The sequence below is a fragment of the Eptatretus burgeri genome, chromosome 10 (genome assembly GCF_056783735.1).
Source record: "Eptatretus burgeri isolate ZD-2024b chromosome 10, Ebu_testis_v1, whole genome shotgun sequence".
Classification (NCBI taxonomy): domain Eukaryota; kingdom Metazoa; phylum Chordata; class Myxini; order Myxiniformes; family Myxinidae; genus Eptatretus; species Eptatretus burgeri.
In genome coordinates, this window is record NC_140970.1 from 103,040,208 (window position 1) to 103,054,959 (window position 14,752).

The 14,752-nt window shown below is 45.7% G+C and overlaps 1 protein-coding gene across 4 annotated transcripts in view; it reads left to right on the top strand.

Annotated features, from left to right (window-relative positions):
- The window catches only part of LOC147019330 (calcium-binding protein 39-like), a 103,357-nt gene that overhangs the window by 78,459 nt on the left and 10,146 nt on the right, over window positions 1–14,752 (top strand). For all 4 annotated transcript variants that reach the window (XM_085899751.1, XM_085899750.1, XM_085899752.1 and 1 more), the window contains 3 exons: window positions 349–517; window positions 7,494–7,553; window positions 11,839–11,904. In XM_085899751.1, the coding sequence (XP_085755877.1) occupies window positions 349–517; window positions 7,494–7,553; window positions 11,839–11,904 (295 nt within the window). The remainder of the gene's footprint in view (window positions 1–348; window positions 518–7,493; window positions 7,554–11,838; window positions 11,905–14,752) is intronic.

Sequence of the window (14,752 nt, forward strand, 5' to 3'; positions counted from 1 at the left end):
AGTGTGCAATATCTTGTTTTAATTATTTTTGGTCGTACATTTGTGGAATGTCTGCAAAATTGGATAAATTACATTTACTAGAAGGGCACTCGGTAGAGCACCTACCTCCCGCTTGGCTGATTAGTTTACGTTTTGTATCCCACTGATGAACTGGATCTGGATTCGGACCTGAACCAAAATCTTATCTGCTTGTTTTTATCTAAAATCTAAAATCGAATCTAATCTGCTGTCGTAGGTTCCAATAAATTCCATTTGCCGATGTAATAAATAGATGGCCCCTAATGCAGTGAGATGAATCGCCAGAATTTCTGATGATCTGATGATCTGATGATGTTTTATTTTATGCAGGTACGAATCGGTGGAGATTGCCTTGCACTGTGGAGTCATGTTGAGAGAGAGTATCAGGCACGAACCTTTGGCTCAAATCCTACTCCTTTCTCCTGATTTTTACTCCCTATTCCGTTATGTGCAGATGTCTACTTTTGATATCGCCTCGGATGCCTTCGCTACATTTAAGGTTTGGAATATCGTTGGACATCAATTTTCTGGTGGGACAATACACACACATGAATGTATTTGTCCACATATATGCTGTTTTTTATTTTTTTATTTTTGTATATACTGTCGAAGCTCGTTTCAGAGCTAACGCACAGAAGCGCACAACAAGGGGAGCAGGAGACAAGAGGGGTGGGAGAGGGAAGGAAAAAAAACAGTGGAGAACAAAGACATGAGGCGATCTGTGGAAGGCAGAGGAATGGGGTGGGGTTCACAGGGTAAACAAGATGAACACCACAGGAACTTTCAGGTCCTTACATGACAGGGACTTTCAGGAAGGAAAGCAGGGAATTTGAAGGAGCTGAGTTTGGGGTGGATTAGCGGGAGAAGAAAATATCGAGGTTTTGGATGGGGGAAGATTGGAGATGGTGGTGAACAGCTGTTTTGAAGACCTGGAGGGAAGAGTGGGATTGAAGAGAGTGTGGGAGTTTGTTCCAAAGGTGGGGAAAAGAGGAATGAAAGAGTGAAGGTGAGCAGTGATTCTTAATTTTGGTAATTTTACCAGAAGAGGGTTGGTGGTGGACCTTGAGCGCCCTGCGGAAATATGAGGGGGACAGATCACACAGACAGAGCGGGTAGGGCGGGGGGGGGGGCAGAAAGGAGATGGTATAAGACAGAAAGACCACCAAACTGCCTGTGGTGAGAGTGTGAGAGACCCAAAGACTCTGTTTCATTGCGGGGAGATGCCAATTATCCTAAATTCCTTGATTTCCACAGCGTGGAATGGAGAAAGGTGAGAGGTGGGAGCACCAGCCCAGAGGAGAGAGCAGTGCTTCACCAGGCTGCGGATGGAAGCTTTGTATGTGGTCACGAGCTCAGGTGTGTCATGGAAGGACTGCACGACGGAGGATTCCGAGTCGGCGACTGGCTTTGGAGGCCAGCTTGGAAATGTGGCTTTCCCAGAAAAGATCATGGCAGATAGTGACACCCAGAAGCTTGAATGAAAGGACTTCAAGAGGATTGTTGAGGAAGTACATTGAGGGGTTTTCCAGACGGTCCTTTCGGAAAGACATCGTGAGAGTGAGATATCTGTCAGGGTTGAAAGACGTGCTCCACGTGTTGGACCAGTTTGTGATTTTATCCAGATCTGCAGAGAGTGAAAAGGCTAATACCAACCGATCTGAGGGATGACAGATGGTACGGTCTAGGGATATGGCTCTGATTTCATGTTTGTCATCGAGTACCTCCATCCATTGTTGGGAGAGCAGAAGCAGCATATCCAGGGTAGTGACCAGGTCTGAATCCAAATTGATGATCAGAAAACAAGCCTTTGGAGAAAAGGAAGGATTTAATGTCTGAAGTGATAATGGATTCCATAACCTTGCTGATGATTGGTCTGTCGAGGCAGGGATCAGTATTTGCACCTTTTTAATGCAGAGCGGTGATGTGTGTTGATTTCCAAGCTGATGTCAGATGACTGAGAAATTGTGAGGGTGAATAGAACAGAGAGAGGGTGAGCAAGAGCAGAAGAGCAGGTTTTTGGGACAATTGGGCTGATGCGGTCTGGACCAGTTGCAGAATCGCAGTCGAGGTTTGACAGCAAGCTCTCCACCTTGTGAGGAGAAAAGTACACAGAGTCCAGGGACAGCTGGGTGCGACTGGTAAGGTGTTCCAGAAAGCGATGGGTTTGGGACACAAGATTTATAAGAAAACATGGAGTTTATGCATTCAGCTTTTTCACAGACAGTGTCAGTTGTGTGGCCAACTGAGCAAACACAGATTGAGGCATTCATCCTTCTCATGAGTGGAGTCGGCTGTGGTGCCATTTGTGAGGGAAGGGATTGAGGTGGGACATACACCAGATACAGACTTGACAAGGCGCAATCAGGATTTTGAGGAGGGAGACAGGTTTGAGAGTTCAGACGAGATGAGAAAGATGTTGTTTTTTGGTTCTCTTAGGGTAGATACCGCGGGTTGAGAGGCATAATGTTGTAACTGCATTTTTGGCGAGGTTGAATGGAATGGCTCTCATGTCTAACAAAACACCATTTATCTTTCATTAGCGATTTGCAGGAAATGGGAAATTTTCAGTTTCAACATTATGCCTCTCAACCCGCGATACACACTTGTTTCGAGCTTTGTGGAAGGAACTGAGATTGCCTTCAGTTGGATTTGCCTTCCATGAGGCGAAGGCAAGTTGTTTCAGGACAACTGCCTCACCACAAGCTTCAGTGAACCAAGGGCGGGAGGAAGGGTAGGACAACTGAAGACGAGATTGGATAAATCTGTGCATGAGGGAGAGCAAGTTTCTTTGAAAGAATTCCCAGGATGAGTTGATGTTTGAGAAAGTAGCGATGGGAGACCAGTCTCGAAGTTTGATGGCAGCTTGAAGACCCTGCCAGTCAGCTTCAGTGAAATTCCAGACTTGACGGCGCTGAGGTGGTTCTCTGATAACAGTGAGAGAGATGTCCACTTTGACAAGCACGTGGTCAGAACAACCGATTGGAGCGGAGGAAGAACGGCAGATATTGTCAGGGAAATTTGTCAAAATCAGATCCAGAAGAGATGGAGTACCATTGGTTGAGATCCGGGGTCGGGAAGTTGACCGATTGAGTCAGCCCAATGAGAAACAGAAGTCTTTTGTTGAAGTGTCATGACAGGTGAGAGAGGTACCCACACCTAGCCAACTGGCATGATGACCAATTGAAGTCATCACAAATGAGGAAGAGAGAGTTGGGATGAGAGGACAGAAGTTGGTCCGTGGTTTTGGATCGTGAGGTGTAAATGGAGTTATCACTGTTTGGTGGACGGTACAATACACATATAAACATGAGGTGGGAGTGGAGGGGAAGCCATCTCTTCTGGATCTGATTTTGACAAATTTCCCTGACAATATCTGCTGCTCTTCCTTCGCTCCAATTGGTTCTTCTGACCACGTCCTTGTTAAAGTGGACATCTCTCTGGCTGTTATCAGAGAACCACCTCACCGCCGTCGAGTCTGGCATTTCACTCAAGCCGACTGGCAGGGTCTCCGAGCAGCCATCAAACTTACAGACTGGTCTCCTATCACTACTTTCTCAAACATCAACTCATCCTGGGAATTCTTTCAAAGAAACTTGCTCTCCCTCATGCACAGATTTATCCCCTCTCGTGTTCAGTTGTCTTACCCTTCCTCCCGCCCTTGGTTTACTGAAGCTTGTGGCAAGGCAGTTGTCCTGAAACAACTTGCCTTTGCCTCATGGAAAGCAAACCCAACTGAGGGCAATCTCAGTTCTTTCCACAAAGCTCGGAACAAGTGTGTATCTACCCTCAGGAGAGCCAGAAAACAACATCTTTCTCATCTCAAGTCTGAACTCTCAAACCTCTCTCCCTCCTCAAAATCCTGGCGGCGTTTAATCAAATCTGTTTCTGGTGTATGTTCCCCCTCCATCCCCTCCCTTACCTCAAATGGCCGCACTGCTGATTCCACACGTGATAAAGCTGAATGTCTAAACTCGGTGTTTGCAGCTAAATCTTGTGTCCTAAACCCATCACTATCTCTACCCACTTTAGCCAGTCGCACCCAACTGTCCCTGGACTCTGTATCCTTTTCTCCTGACAAGGTGGAGAGCTTGCTTTCAAACCTCGAGTCAGATTCTGCAACCGGTCCAGACGGCATCAGCCCACGTGTCCTCAAAGCCTGCTCTTCTGCTCTTGCTCACCCTCTCTCTGTTCTATTCACCCTCTCATTTGCCCAAGGTCATCTGCCATCTGCTTGGAAATCTGCTAACATCACTGCCCTGCATAAAAAAGGTGCAAAAACAGATCCCTATAACTACAGACCAATCAGCCTTCTCCCAATCATCAGCAAGGTGATGGAATCCATCATCGCCTCAGATATGAAATCCTTCCTCTGCTCCAATGGCTTGATTTCCAATCATCAATTTGGTTTCAGACCAGGTCACTCGACCCTGGATATGCTACTTCTGCTCTCCCATCAATGGATGGAGGTCCTCAATGCCAGACAGGAAATCCGAGCCGTATCCCTGGACATATCACGTGCTTTTGACACAGTCTGGCACCCTGCCCTACTCACCAAACTCTCTTCCCATGGTATTCAAGGCCATCTCCACTCATGGCTCGCAGACTTCCTCTCCTGTCGCAGTCAACGTGTGGCCCTAAATGGAGTTCTTTCATCCCCTCTTCCTGTGCAGGCTGGAGTTCCTCAAGGTAGCGTGCTGGGCCCTGTTCTTTTTCTGGTTTTCATCAATGATCTCTCGGACTCTCTGGAAAATCCTCTATTTCTCTTTGCCGATGACTCCACCCTCTGCCGTACCATCTGTCATCCCTCAGACCGGCAAGCAGCAGCTTCTTCGCTCACTGCAGATCTGGATAAAATCACAAACTGGTCCAACACGTGGAACATGTCTTTCAATCCAGACAAATCTCACACTCTCACTATGTCTCTTCGAAAGGACCGTTTACAAAACCCCCATCCACTTTCTCAACAATCCTCTGGAAGAAGTCTTTTCTTTCAAGCTTCTAGGTCTCACTATCTGCCATGACCTTTCCTGGGAAAGTCACATTTCCAACCTCGCCTCAAAAGCCAGTCGCCGACTGGGAATCCTCCGTCGTGCTAAGTCCTTCCTCGGCCCTCTTGAGCTCCTGACCACTTACAAAGCTTTTGTCTGTAGCCTGATGGAGTACTGCTCTCCCCTCTGGGCTGGTGCTCCTGCCTCCCACCTTTCTCGGCTTCACGCTGTCGAAACCAGGGCATTTAAGATCATCGGCATCTCCCGCAATGAAGCTGAGTCTTTGGGCCTCTCACTCAATCACTGCAGGTTGGTCGGTGGTCTTTCTGTCTTCTACCGACTCCTCTCCAGCCTTGCCCCCCCTGCTCTCTCTGCGATTTGTCTCCACCACATTTCCACAGGGCGCTCAAGGTCCGCCAACAACCCCCTTCTGGTAAAACTACCAAAATCACGAATCACTGCTCATCTTCACTCTTTCATTCCTCTTTTTCCCGCCTTTGGAATAAACTTCCTCACTCTATTCTTTCCCATTCTTCCCTCCAGGCTTTCAAAACAGCTGTTCACCACCACCTCTTATCTTCCCCCATCCAAATCCTCGATCTTTTCTACCCCCGATAATCCACCCAACCCCACTTCCTTCATTTCTCCTACTTTCCTTCCTGAAAGTCCCTGAAATGTCCATCTTCTCTTCGCCATGTTCCCCGTCCCATCCCCATCCCTCTCCCTTCCACAGTTCACCTAATGTGTCTGTTCCCCACTGTTTTGTCCCTTCCACTCCCGCCCCTCTTGTCTCATGCCTCCTTGCTGTGAGTTGTGTGTTAGCTCTCATACGAGCCTCGACCAAGGTATACAAAAAAAAAAAAAAGCCGTAGCCAGAGGTATTCCTGGGGGTGTTGGGGAATAAGGACATTGCATGTTGAGTGAGGAATAGAGTCTTTGATGAAGAGAGCAACTCCGCCACCAGGATGAGGCTCAGGACTGTCATACCTGAGGAGGGAGTAACCAGGGAGAGATACTTGGGAGTCAGAGAGGTCTTGGAGTTGGAAAGTTTCTGTTTAGCAGAATATGTCTGTTTTGTCAGTGGCAACCTGAATGGAAAGATCTGTGAGGTTTGAGCGAAGGCCCCGGATGTTTGATGTCCACACTGTTAAGGAAGATGGAGGGTAGGACGAGGGAGTTGGGGGGAGTGGGGGGGATAATGAGAGTTATTGAAAGAGTGTGGGGGATTGTAGAAGAGCTTGGGGAGAGGACTGGATGAGGAGGAGAAAAGGCTCGGTGGTGATGATTTGAGGTACAGTGGGGAGTAATGAGAGGGGGCAGAGGGCAGTTGAAGATTGGAGGAGGTGGAGTGATGAGGTGGAAGAGAGATGGAGGGGGAAGGAGGTGCCTTTGTGAATGTGAGGGGGGAAACTTTGAGAAGGGGGAGTGAGGGGGAAAATTGGAGGGAGAAGGCTGAGAGGGGAGGTTTGAGGGAGAAAGGTGAGGGGTTTTGAGGAAGGTGAGAGGGAATCTTGGAGGGGGCAGAGTGTGAAGGTTGCTTTGCGAGGGAGGGTAGACGATGAGAGCAGGCATGGCCAGGGTGCAGGAGGGTGACGGGAGAGGTGGGGAGAGGGAAAGAATGAGACGAGGTCGAGGTATGGTATGGTGAAGAAGAAAAAGGGAGCTGGCAGGGGGAGGTACAAGATTTGTGTGGTTGGGAAGAAGGGGAGGTGTACTGAGAGGAAGGAAGGAGCATGTTTGTGATGTTGAGGAGTGTACTGATTGAGAGAGTGAGTTATCTGTTTGGTTAGAATGGAGTTCACAGATGTTAGAACACCACACACTTTGGGACAACAGAGGAGGAGCTGATACTGCAGCAGAAGACAGTGAAGAGGTGCCAAGAGCGGAGGTAGAATGAGGGGCAAGATGGGAGGGGTAAGTAGAGGGTAAAACAGGTGAGGAGTCAGGAGGAGGTAGATTTAAGAAGGTTGGCTGAATTGGCACTGAAGTTGGAAAAAAAAAAAGAGGACGATTGATGAAACACGACCATACATTGTAAACTGGGATGAAATTTTTTTTTAAGTCAGAGATGCGATTACAGACATTACGTGAGGGATGCAATAAATAAGGTGAATTAAGAGAATGGAGAAAAGAAACGTTGCAACAGTGGGACGTTTTGGACATGGGATGGAGGAAAGGTCGAATTGAAAATGGCCTTTTGAAGTAAAAGAAGAAGAAGAAGAGTAGTGAATTATGATACAATACCGAGAACCACACGTGTGTGAAAGAGGAAGTTGGAACATTTTTAAGAGACCAGTTTTATTATTATTATTATTATTATTATTATTATTATTTTTTGATAAAGATTACGTTAGATTAGGTAAAGGAAAGATTGTTGAAGAAAATCGTGAAGGTGTTGTTGGAAAATATGTTTCATGTGACATTTAATTGTTGTGGCAATTAAAAAAATAGTCACTTTTGTCATCACCCCCCCCACCCTCTCCCCAGGACCTACTGACACGTCACAAGTCTCTCTGCGCAGATTTCCTTGAGCAGAATTACGAACAGGTCCTTCATTTCTCACACGTCCACTTGTTTTTTTCCACGACTACCTGCACCTTTCTTTATTTAATAATCATATAATTCTGTCTGTAATGTAAAAGTGAATTTATTTATTTGATAGTTTTTGAAGGACATTGTATAAATAAAAAAAAAACACTGAAACAAATCCAACCCAACGTTACATGTTCCCAAAGGGTACTCAAAGTATGGTTTGTTGTGGTTGCATATCTGGGGGAGGTGGTTTAGGGTGGGGGAAGACTCCATTTCTCTCTGTAAATGTTTTCGATAGCATCCCCGGAACACACACACACACACACACACACACACACACACACACACACACACACACACACACACACACACACACACACACACACACACACACACACACACACACACACACACACACACACACATACTTGTGTACAGCCTTGTGGCTGATGGTTGCATCATTTTGTTGGGACATGACTATGCCGCTGATGCTGTGCCCCTATACAAGTACACTTGTACTCATTTCGCTGACCTCAGAAGGATGACGGGCTGAATCAACCCCACCTTGTGTTAATTCAGTGGCAAACAGGGCTTGAACTCAGGACCTTAAGATCCCAAGCCAGCCACCCTAACTGCTAAACCAACACCAGGTTCGGCACCCCCATTTTTTTTGTTTACACTGTTGAGGCTCGGATGAGAGCGAACACACACATCCATCCATGAGGACCACACTCTGTGCAGAACGTTGGTGCTGCCAAAGCAGTCCCCTTGGCTATTGCGCACAATACTGGACGGGTCGCCACTTCGACACAGTATACCTGTAAGCTGGCACTCATTTTGCCGACTTCGGAAGGATGACGGGCAGTGTCAACCCATCATGATTTTAATTCAACAGCCGAGTGGGATTTCAATTCAGGATCCTCGGATCCCAAGCCCACCACCCTAACCATTAAGCCAACACCAGGCTATGCACCCCCATGTTTTTTTTTTGGTATACACTGTCCAGGCTTGTATGAGAGCTAACGCACAGAACATAGAACAAGTGTAGCAGGAGACAAGAGAGGTGCGAAAGGGAAGGAAAAAAGTGTGGAACAGAGACATGAGGAGCTCTGCGGAAGGGATGGGGTGGAGTAAACAAAATGGACACAACAGGGACTTTCAGGAAGGAAAGCAGTGAATTTGAAGGTGGGTTTGGGATGGATTAGCGGGAGTAGAAAAGATTGTGGTTTTGGATGGGGGAAGACAAGAGATGGTGGTGAACAGCTGTTTTGAAGACCTGGAGGGAAGAGTGGGATTGAAGAGAGTGTGGAAGTTTATTCTAAAGGTGGGAAAAAAGAGGAATGAAAGGGAGAAGGTGAGCAGTGATTCTTGAATTTGATAGTTCTACCAGAAGGGGGTTGATGGCAGACCTTGAGCACCCTGCGGAAATATGTGGGGGGTGGGACATATCTCAGACAGAGCGGGGGGAGGCTGGAGAGGAGACAGTAGAAGACAGAGAGACCACCGACTTGTCTGTGGTAAGAGAGTGAAAGACCCAAAGACTCAGCCTCACCCCGGGAGATACCAATGATCCTAAATGCCTTGGTTTCCACTGCGTGAAGTCGAGCGAGGTGTGAGGTAGTTGCACCAGGCCAGAGGGGAGAGCAGTACTCCATCAGGCTGCGGACAAAAGTTTTGTATGTGGTCAGGAGTTCAGGTGGGCCGTGGAAGGACTTTGCACGACGGAGGATTCCCAGTCAGTGACTGGCTTTGGAGGCCAGCTTGAAAATGTGGCTTTCCCAGAAAATATCATGGTAGATAGTGAGACCCAGAAACTTGAATGAAAGGACTTCTTCCAGAGGATTGTTGAGAAAGTAGATGGGGTTTTTTTCAGACTGTCCTTTCAAAGAGACATAGTGAGTGTGAGATTTATCCAGATTGAAAGATATGTTCCACGTGTTGGACCAGTTTGTGATTTTTATCCAAATCTGCAGAGTGAAGAAGCTGCAGCTTGCTGATCTGAGGTATGACAGATGGTACGACAGAGGGTGAAGTCATCAGCAAAGAGATAAAGAGGATTTTCCAGAGTCTGAGAGATCGTTGATGAAAACCAGAAAAAGAACAGGGCCCAGAATGCGCCCTTGAGGAACTCCAGCCTGGACAGGAAGAGGGGATGAGATAACTCCATTTAGGGCCACATGTTGGTTACGACAGGAGAGGAAGTCTGTGAGCCATGAGTGGAGATGGCTTCGGATACCATCGGAAGAGTGTTTGGTGAGCAGGAGAGGGTGTCAGACCATATTGAAAGCACGCGGTATGTCTAGGGAGATGGCTTTGATTTCATGTCTGGCATTGAGGACCTCCATCCATTGTTGGGAGAGCAGAAGCAGCATATCCAGGGTAGAGTGACCTGGTCTGAAACAAAATTGATGATTGGAAATCAAGCCATTGGAGAAGAGGAAGGATTTAATGTCTAAAGTGATGATGGATTCCATGACCTTGCTGATGATTGAGAGAAGGCTGATTGGTCTGTAGTTGCAGGGATCTGTTTTTACACCTTTTTTATGGAGAGTGGTAATGTTTGTTGATTTCCAAGAAGATGGCAGATAACCTTGAGCAAATGAGAGGGTGAATAGAACATAGAGAGGGTGAGTAAGAGCAGCAGAGCAGGGTTTGCACGTTGGTGGGGTTTGCATGTTGGTGGGTTTGTTGCCCCATGAATCCCAATGATGATGCACTTTTTCCAGCCAATTACCATCTCAGTTTGTCTTCCATACCATAAGATAACCTTTTGTTTGGTTTTTTCATTCTTGCTCATCTTGTCAACATACATCATGGCGTCAGCATGCTGAGGCTTTCGGCCAGTGGTGGGTGGACTGAACACATCTGATGACGAACGTTGTCCCAGTTTTCTTTCACCGTTTCTCACTTGTTTTCCTCCTTTCTTCCACATTTTCGGTGGTGGAGGCTATGTTTTCACCCCTTTTGGGTCACTGAAATAGGTGACCCTTATTGTCAGTAATTCTGTCTGTTTGTTTGGATGTTTGTTCGTTTGTCATCAGCATAATTGGTAGTTAACGTGGGCGGATTTTGACCAAACTCGGGTAGTAGGTACATCTTATGACCTAGTGCTTTGGAATTTGTAATGGTTGCTTGGGACGCTTTGGTTCCCTAGCAACAACCAAAAAACCTTCAAAATCGGTACCGTTCACACGAAATCAATTCCGAAAGCCATTATCCCACGTAGGGTTATGAAATTTGGCACAAATGATCTACAGGTGATGCTCTATCAAATATATTCCGGTTTTTGTGATATATGGAATACTTTACCTGCAGCGCCCCCTACAATTAGGGATTGCGCGAAAATTGGCAAATTGAAGGCCCCCTAGCGACCAGGTGAGTGCATGGATACGAATGAAACTTTGCAGGTTCATGGTACTCAATGAGTACTACAACTTTGCCTCAGGACATATTGACCGATTTCGCTTAGGTCAGGGGTCAAAGGTCAATTAGTGCAAAAATCGATAATATGCGAGAGCTGGAGGTGCCTTCGTGCTAAATGCTACTCCTCCTACGGTTATGGTCAGATGGTCATGAAAATTCACACCAATCGTCTGGAATACATTGTGCACAAACGATCGAGCCGGATTTTCGATTTAGATCTTTGTTCACCCACAGCACCCCCTCGAACTTTGGGGATTTCCGATTTCAAACCGCATTTTCGGTACTTTTCATTCAAATGGATACCGAGTAGTTATCAGTAGATGGAACTGGATGAGATTTGATATGCATAATTTTAAGGTGATTCCCTATCCGCTATATGACATCCATTTTGCTCTATATCTTATAGTTTCCATGCTCGGCGACCCATCCCCGCCTTCCGGCTTGGCTTGTCTGTTTGTTTCTTTGTTTGTGTTCAGGATATCTCAAAAAGTTGTGGACGGATCTGGATGAAATTTTGTGGACAGGTTCGGTGTGTGACAAGGACGAACTGATTAGATTTTGGTGAAGATCCGGATCCAACAACAAGAATTCAAGTGATTCTTCACCATTGAGAGATAGGGCCAAAAACGATATAGTACTGTCTAGCATGACATTTCAAAAATGTATTGGGCCCGATATGTTCTCGTGGATCAGGCATTATGTGGCGGGGGTTAGCGCTCTACTGAGTGCCATTCTAGTTGATGGTGTTTTTGCTTTCATCACTGTTTCCACATTATCACAGACTTTGACTACATAGGTACCTTCAAATGAAAAATGTTTATAAAGTTTATTTATTTATTATTTTTAAATCGATATGTCCTCACACCTGTCTATGTAGGTGTTTGGAGAGTATGAGAAGCTCCTCAACTCTGAAAACTACGTTACCAAGCGGCAATCTCTCAAGGTAACATTAACAATTTTTTTTTTTTTTAATGTTGAGACCTACTTGCATACGTTCTTCTTAAAAACAAGTAAAAGTGGATAAGGATGTTTTCATTCAAGTCGAGTGAATAGGAAATGAAAACGCTTGGTAGCCAGAACGAGGCTGAATGCAATAAAAGAAAACAAAAAACTTGTTAACAAACAACAAAAGGTTTAAATGAAACATTTGATCACATCCTGCTTATTCCCAGCTTGATGTACTTTTTGGTCTCGGACCGAACCGAACCATGGAGGAGCTACAACATAGAACGGATCAGGACTTAGCAAAATGAAAAGAACAATAGAAAAAGGAGGAGGAGGAGGTGGAGGATAGGGATACAATGAAACACCAACAGCAGGATTGAGGGACAAAATAAGAGACTTGGGAAAATAAGGGATCAGGACCTCATCTTCTCTTTTCTGGAACCTCATTCTTGGAACTGAAGTGGAGTGTTTGACTTCATTATGTGGTTCTCAGTTTACTTGTAAACCATCTGGTGAATAGAATGAGTACAGGTATTAATTTTATCTTGATTAATGTGAAACCATGTGTGGTGGTCATGTACTGTGGCCAGTTATGTTTCCTGCAGTATATTTTGGCCTATACTAAAATGTTAGCTTTCACCTTAATCCAGGTACGTTTTCAGAATTGTTAATGTTAGAAAATCTCAACTTCCAAAGAATGCACCTCCAGCAGTCTAATGCACACATAGATTATGTACGTACTCGCTTTATCTAACAAATACTGGAACTACATACTGAACAGAGCTCAATGAGGTGTTGATTTTGATCATTCTGCACGTGCTAGGCCTCATGCCATTGGACACGCTACCTTTACCTTTGTGATTTTTATCGCCATCTTTCTTTCATAGTAATCCCCAGCTGTTATTTTTACTTGACAGCTGATGTCGCAGCAAGATCTTTTTATTTTAATCATCAAATCTTTTATTCCTATTGGTGGTTTGCAATGACGTCACGTCACTGGGATAAGAAGCCCATCCACCACGACAGGAGACAAACAAACGTGATGGCTAAGCCGCCCTGGCAGACGCACAGCGGCATTTTCCAAATCCTATGGACAACTTACACGAGGATGCAAAACACAAAAAGTGTGAGGAAATAGCTCTCCGTGATGGAATAGATGCATATTGCTTGGCTTGGCAGACACTGAAATTGTGGTTCAGGATTGAATATCCAGATATTGTGAACAATCTGGTTCTGACAACAGGTGTGCCAAGGAAGGACATTGCCCAATGCAGGATGCCCAGTCGGCAGCTGGCTTTGGAGGCCAACATTGAAATGTGGTTTGCCCAAGAAAGATCCTGGCTGATAGTGAGATCCGGGAGTTTGAATGACTGAACTTCCTCAAGAGGATTGTTAAGAAAATGGATGGGAGGGTTTGCCAGACGGTCCTTTTGGCAAGAGGTAGTGAGAGTGTGAGATGTCAGAATAGGAAGACATTCCAAGTGTTTGGCCAGCTTCCGGTTCTATAAGGTGTGCAGAGAGTGAAGAGCCTGCTGGCTGTCTACCTGTTTTGCCAAAGACCCCACCATCCATCATAAAAAAGAGGATTTTCCAGAGAGTCGGACATTGTTGATGAAGATCAGGAATAGGATGGGGGCCTAGAACACTGCCTTGGTGCACACCAGCCTTGACAGGGAAAGGAGGTGAAAGGATTCCATTGAGATCCACATGTTGGCGAGAAGAGTAGAGGAAATCAGTCCGTCATGTGTGGAGTTGGTCTTGATGCCATCCATAGGCAGAGAGTTTGGAGAGTCAGGCAGGATGCCAGGCAGGATCAAAAGCATGACATGTCCAGAGAGACAGCTCTGATCTCATGTCAGACATTGAGGGGCTCCATCCATTGTTGGGTGAGTAAGAATCAGCACGTGGAGTAACCAAGGTAGAGTGACCAGGTCTGAATCTGAATCGATGCTTTGAGATGAGGTCATTGGAGAAAAGGAAGGTTTTGATGTAAACTGTGATGATGGATTCCATGACCGAGTTGATGATTGGTAGTAAGCCGATTGGTCTGCAGTTGAGAGGATCAGTTTTTGCACCTTTTTTATGTATTGCAGTGATGTTGGCTGATTTACAATCAGATGGAAGATGACATTGGGCAAATTATAGGGTGAACAGAGCAAAAAGAGGATTGCAAGAGCAGGTTTTTAAAACACGTGAGCTAATGATGTCCGGTCCAATCGCAGAATGAGCCGATGGTTGACAGAACCTTCTCTACCTTCTCAGGTGCAAAAGACAGCCCAGGAGAAGTCGAGTGTGACTGTGTTGGGTGGATCAGGTGACAAGATTTGGAAGCAAACAGTATTGAGGCATTCAGCTTTCTCCTGACATGGTGCCATTTGAAGTGAGAGAAGGGTTCGAGGGAGAGCATACACCAGACAGACTTAACAAGGCATCATCAGGTTTTAGAGGAGGGAGACAAGTTTGGCTTGATGTTGTTTTCTTGGGGGAGTGGGGGACGCGGGCAAATGTATCCCAACGGAGAAATAAGGCAAATGAAGAATTTTAAAATGTTGAAACCTTTTAAAAGTAAGAAAAATAATTAATTGAATGATGAGGAATGTTGGTTCATTTGGGAGGTAATGAGAAATGAGGAGATAAAGAATTTTTTTTGGACCGAAAAAATATTGAAGTGATGGGGGGGGGGGGTTCAGAGTGTAGGAGAGTACTACTACTTTTTTTATATTGTGTATGGCAGCTTTAATGTCGATGAGCTATCATTTTGTTGGGGTGTGACTATGCTGCTAATGCTGTATCCTACCAGTACACCGGTACTCATTTCGCCGACGTTGTAAGGATGACGGGCCGAG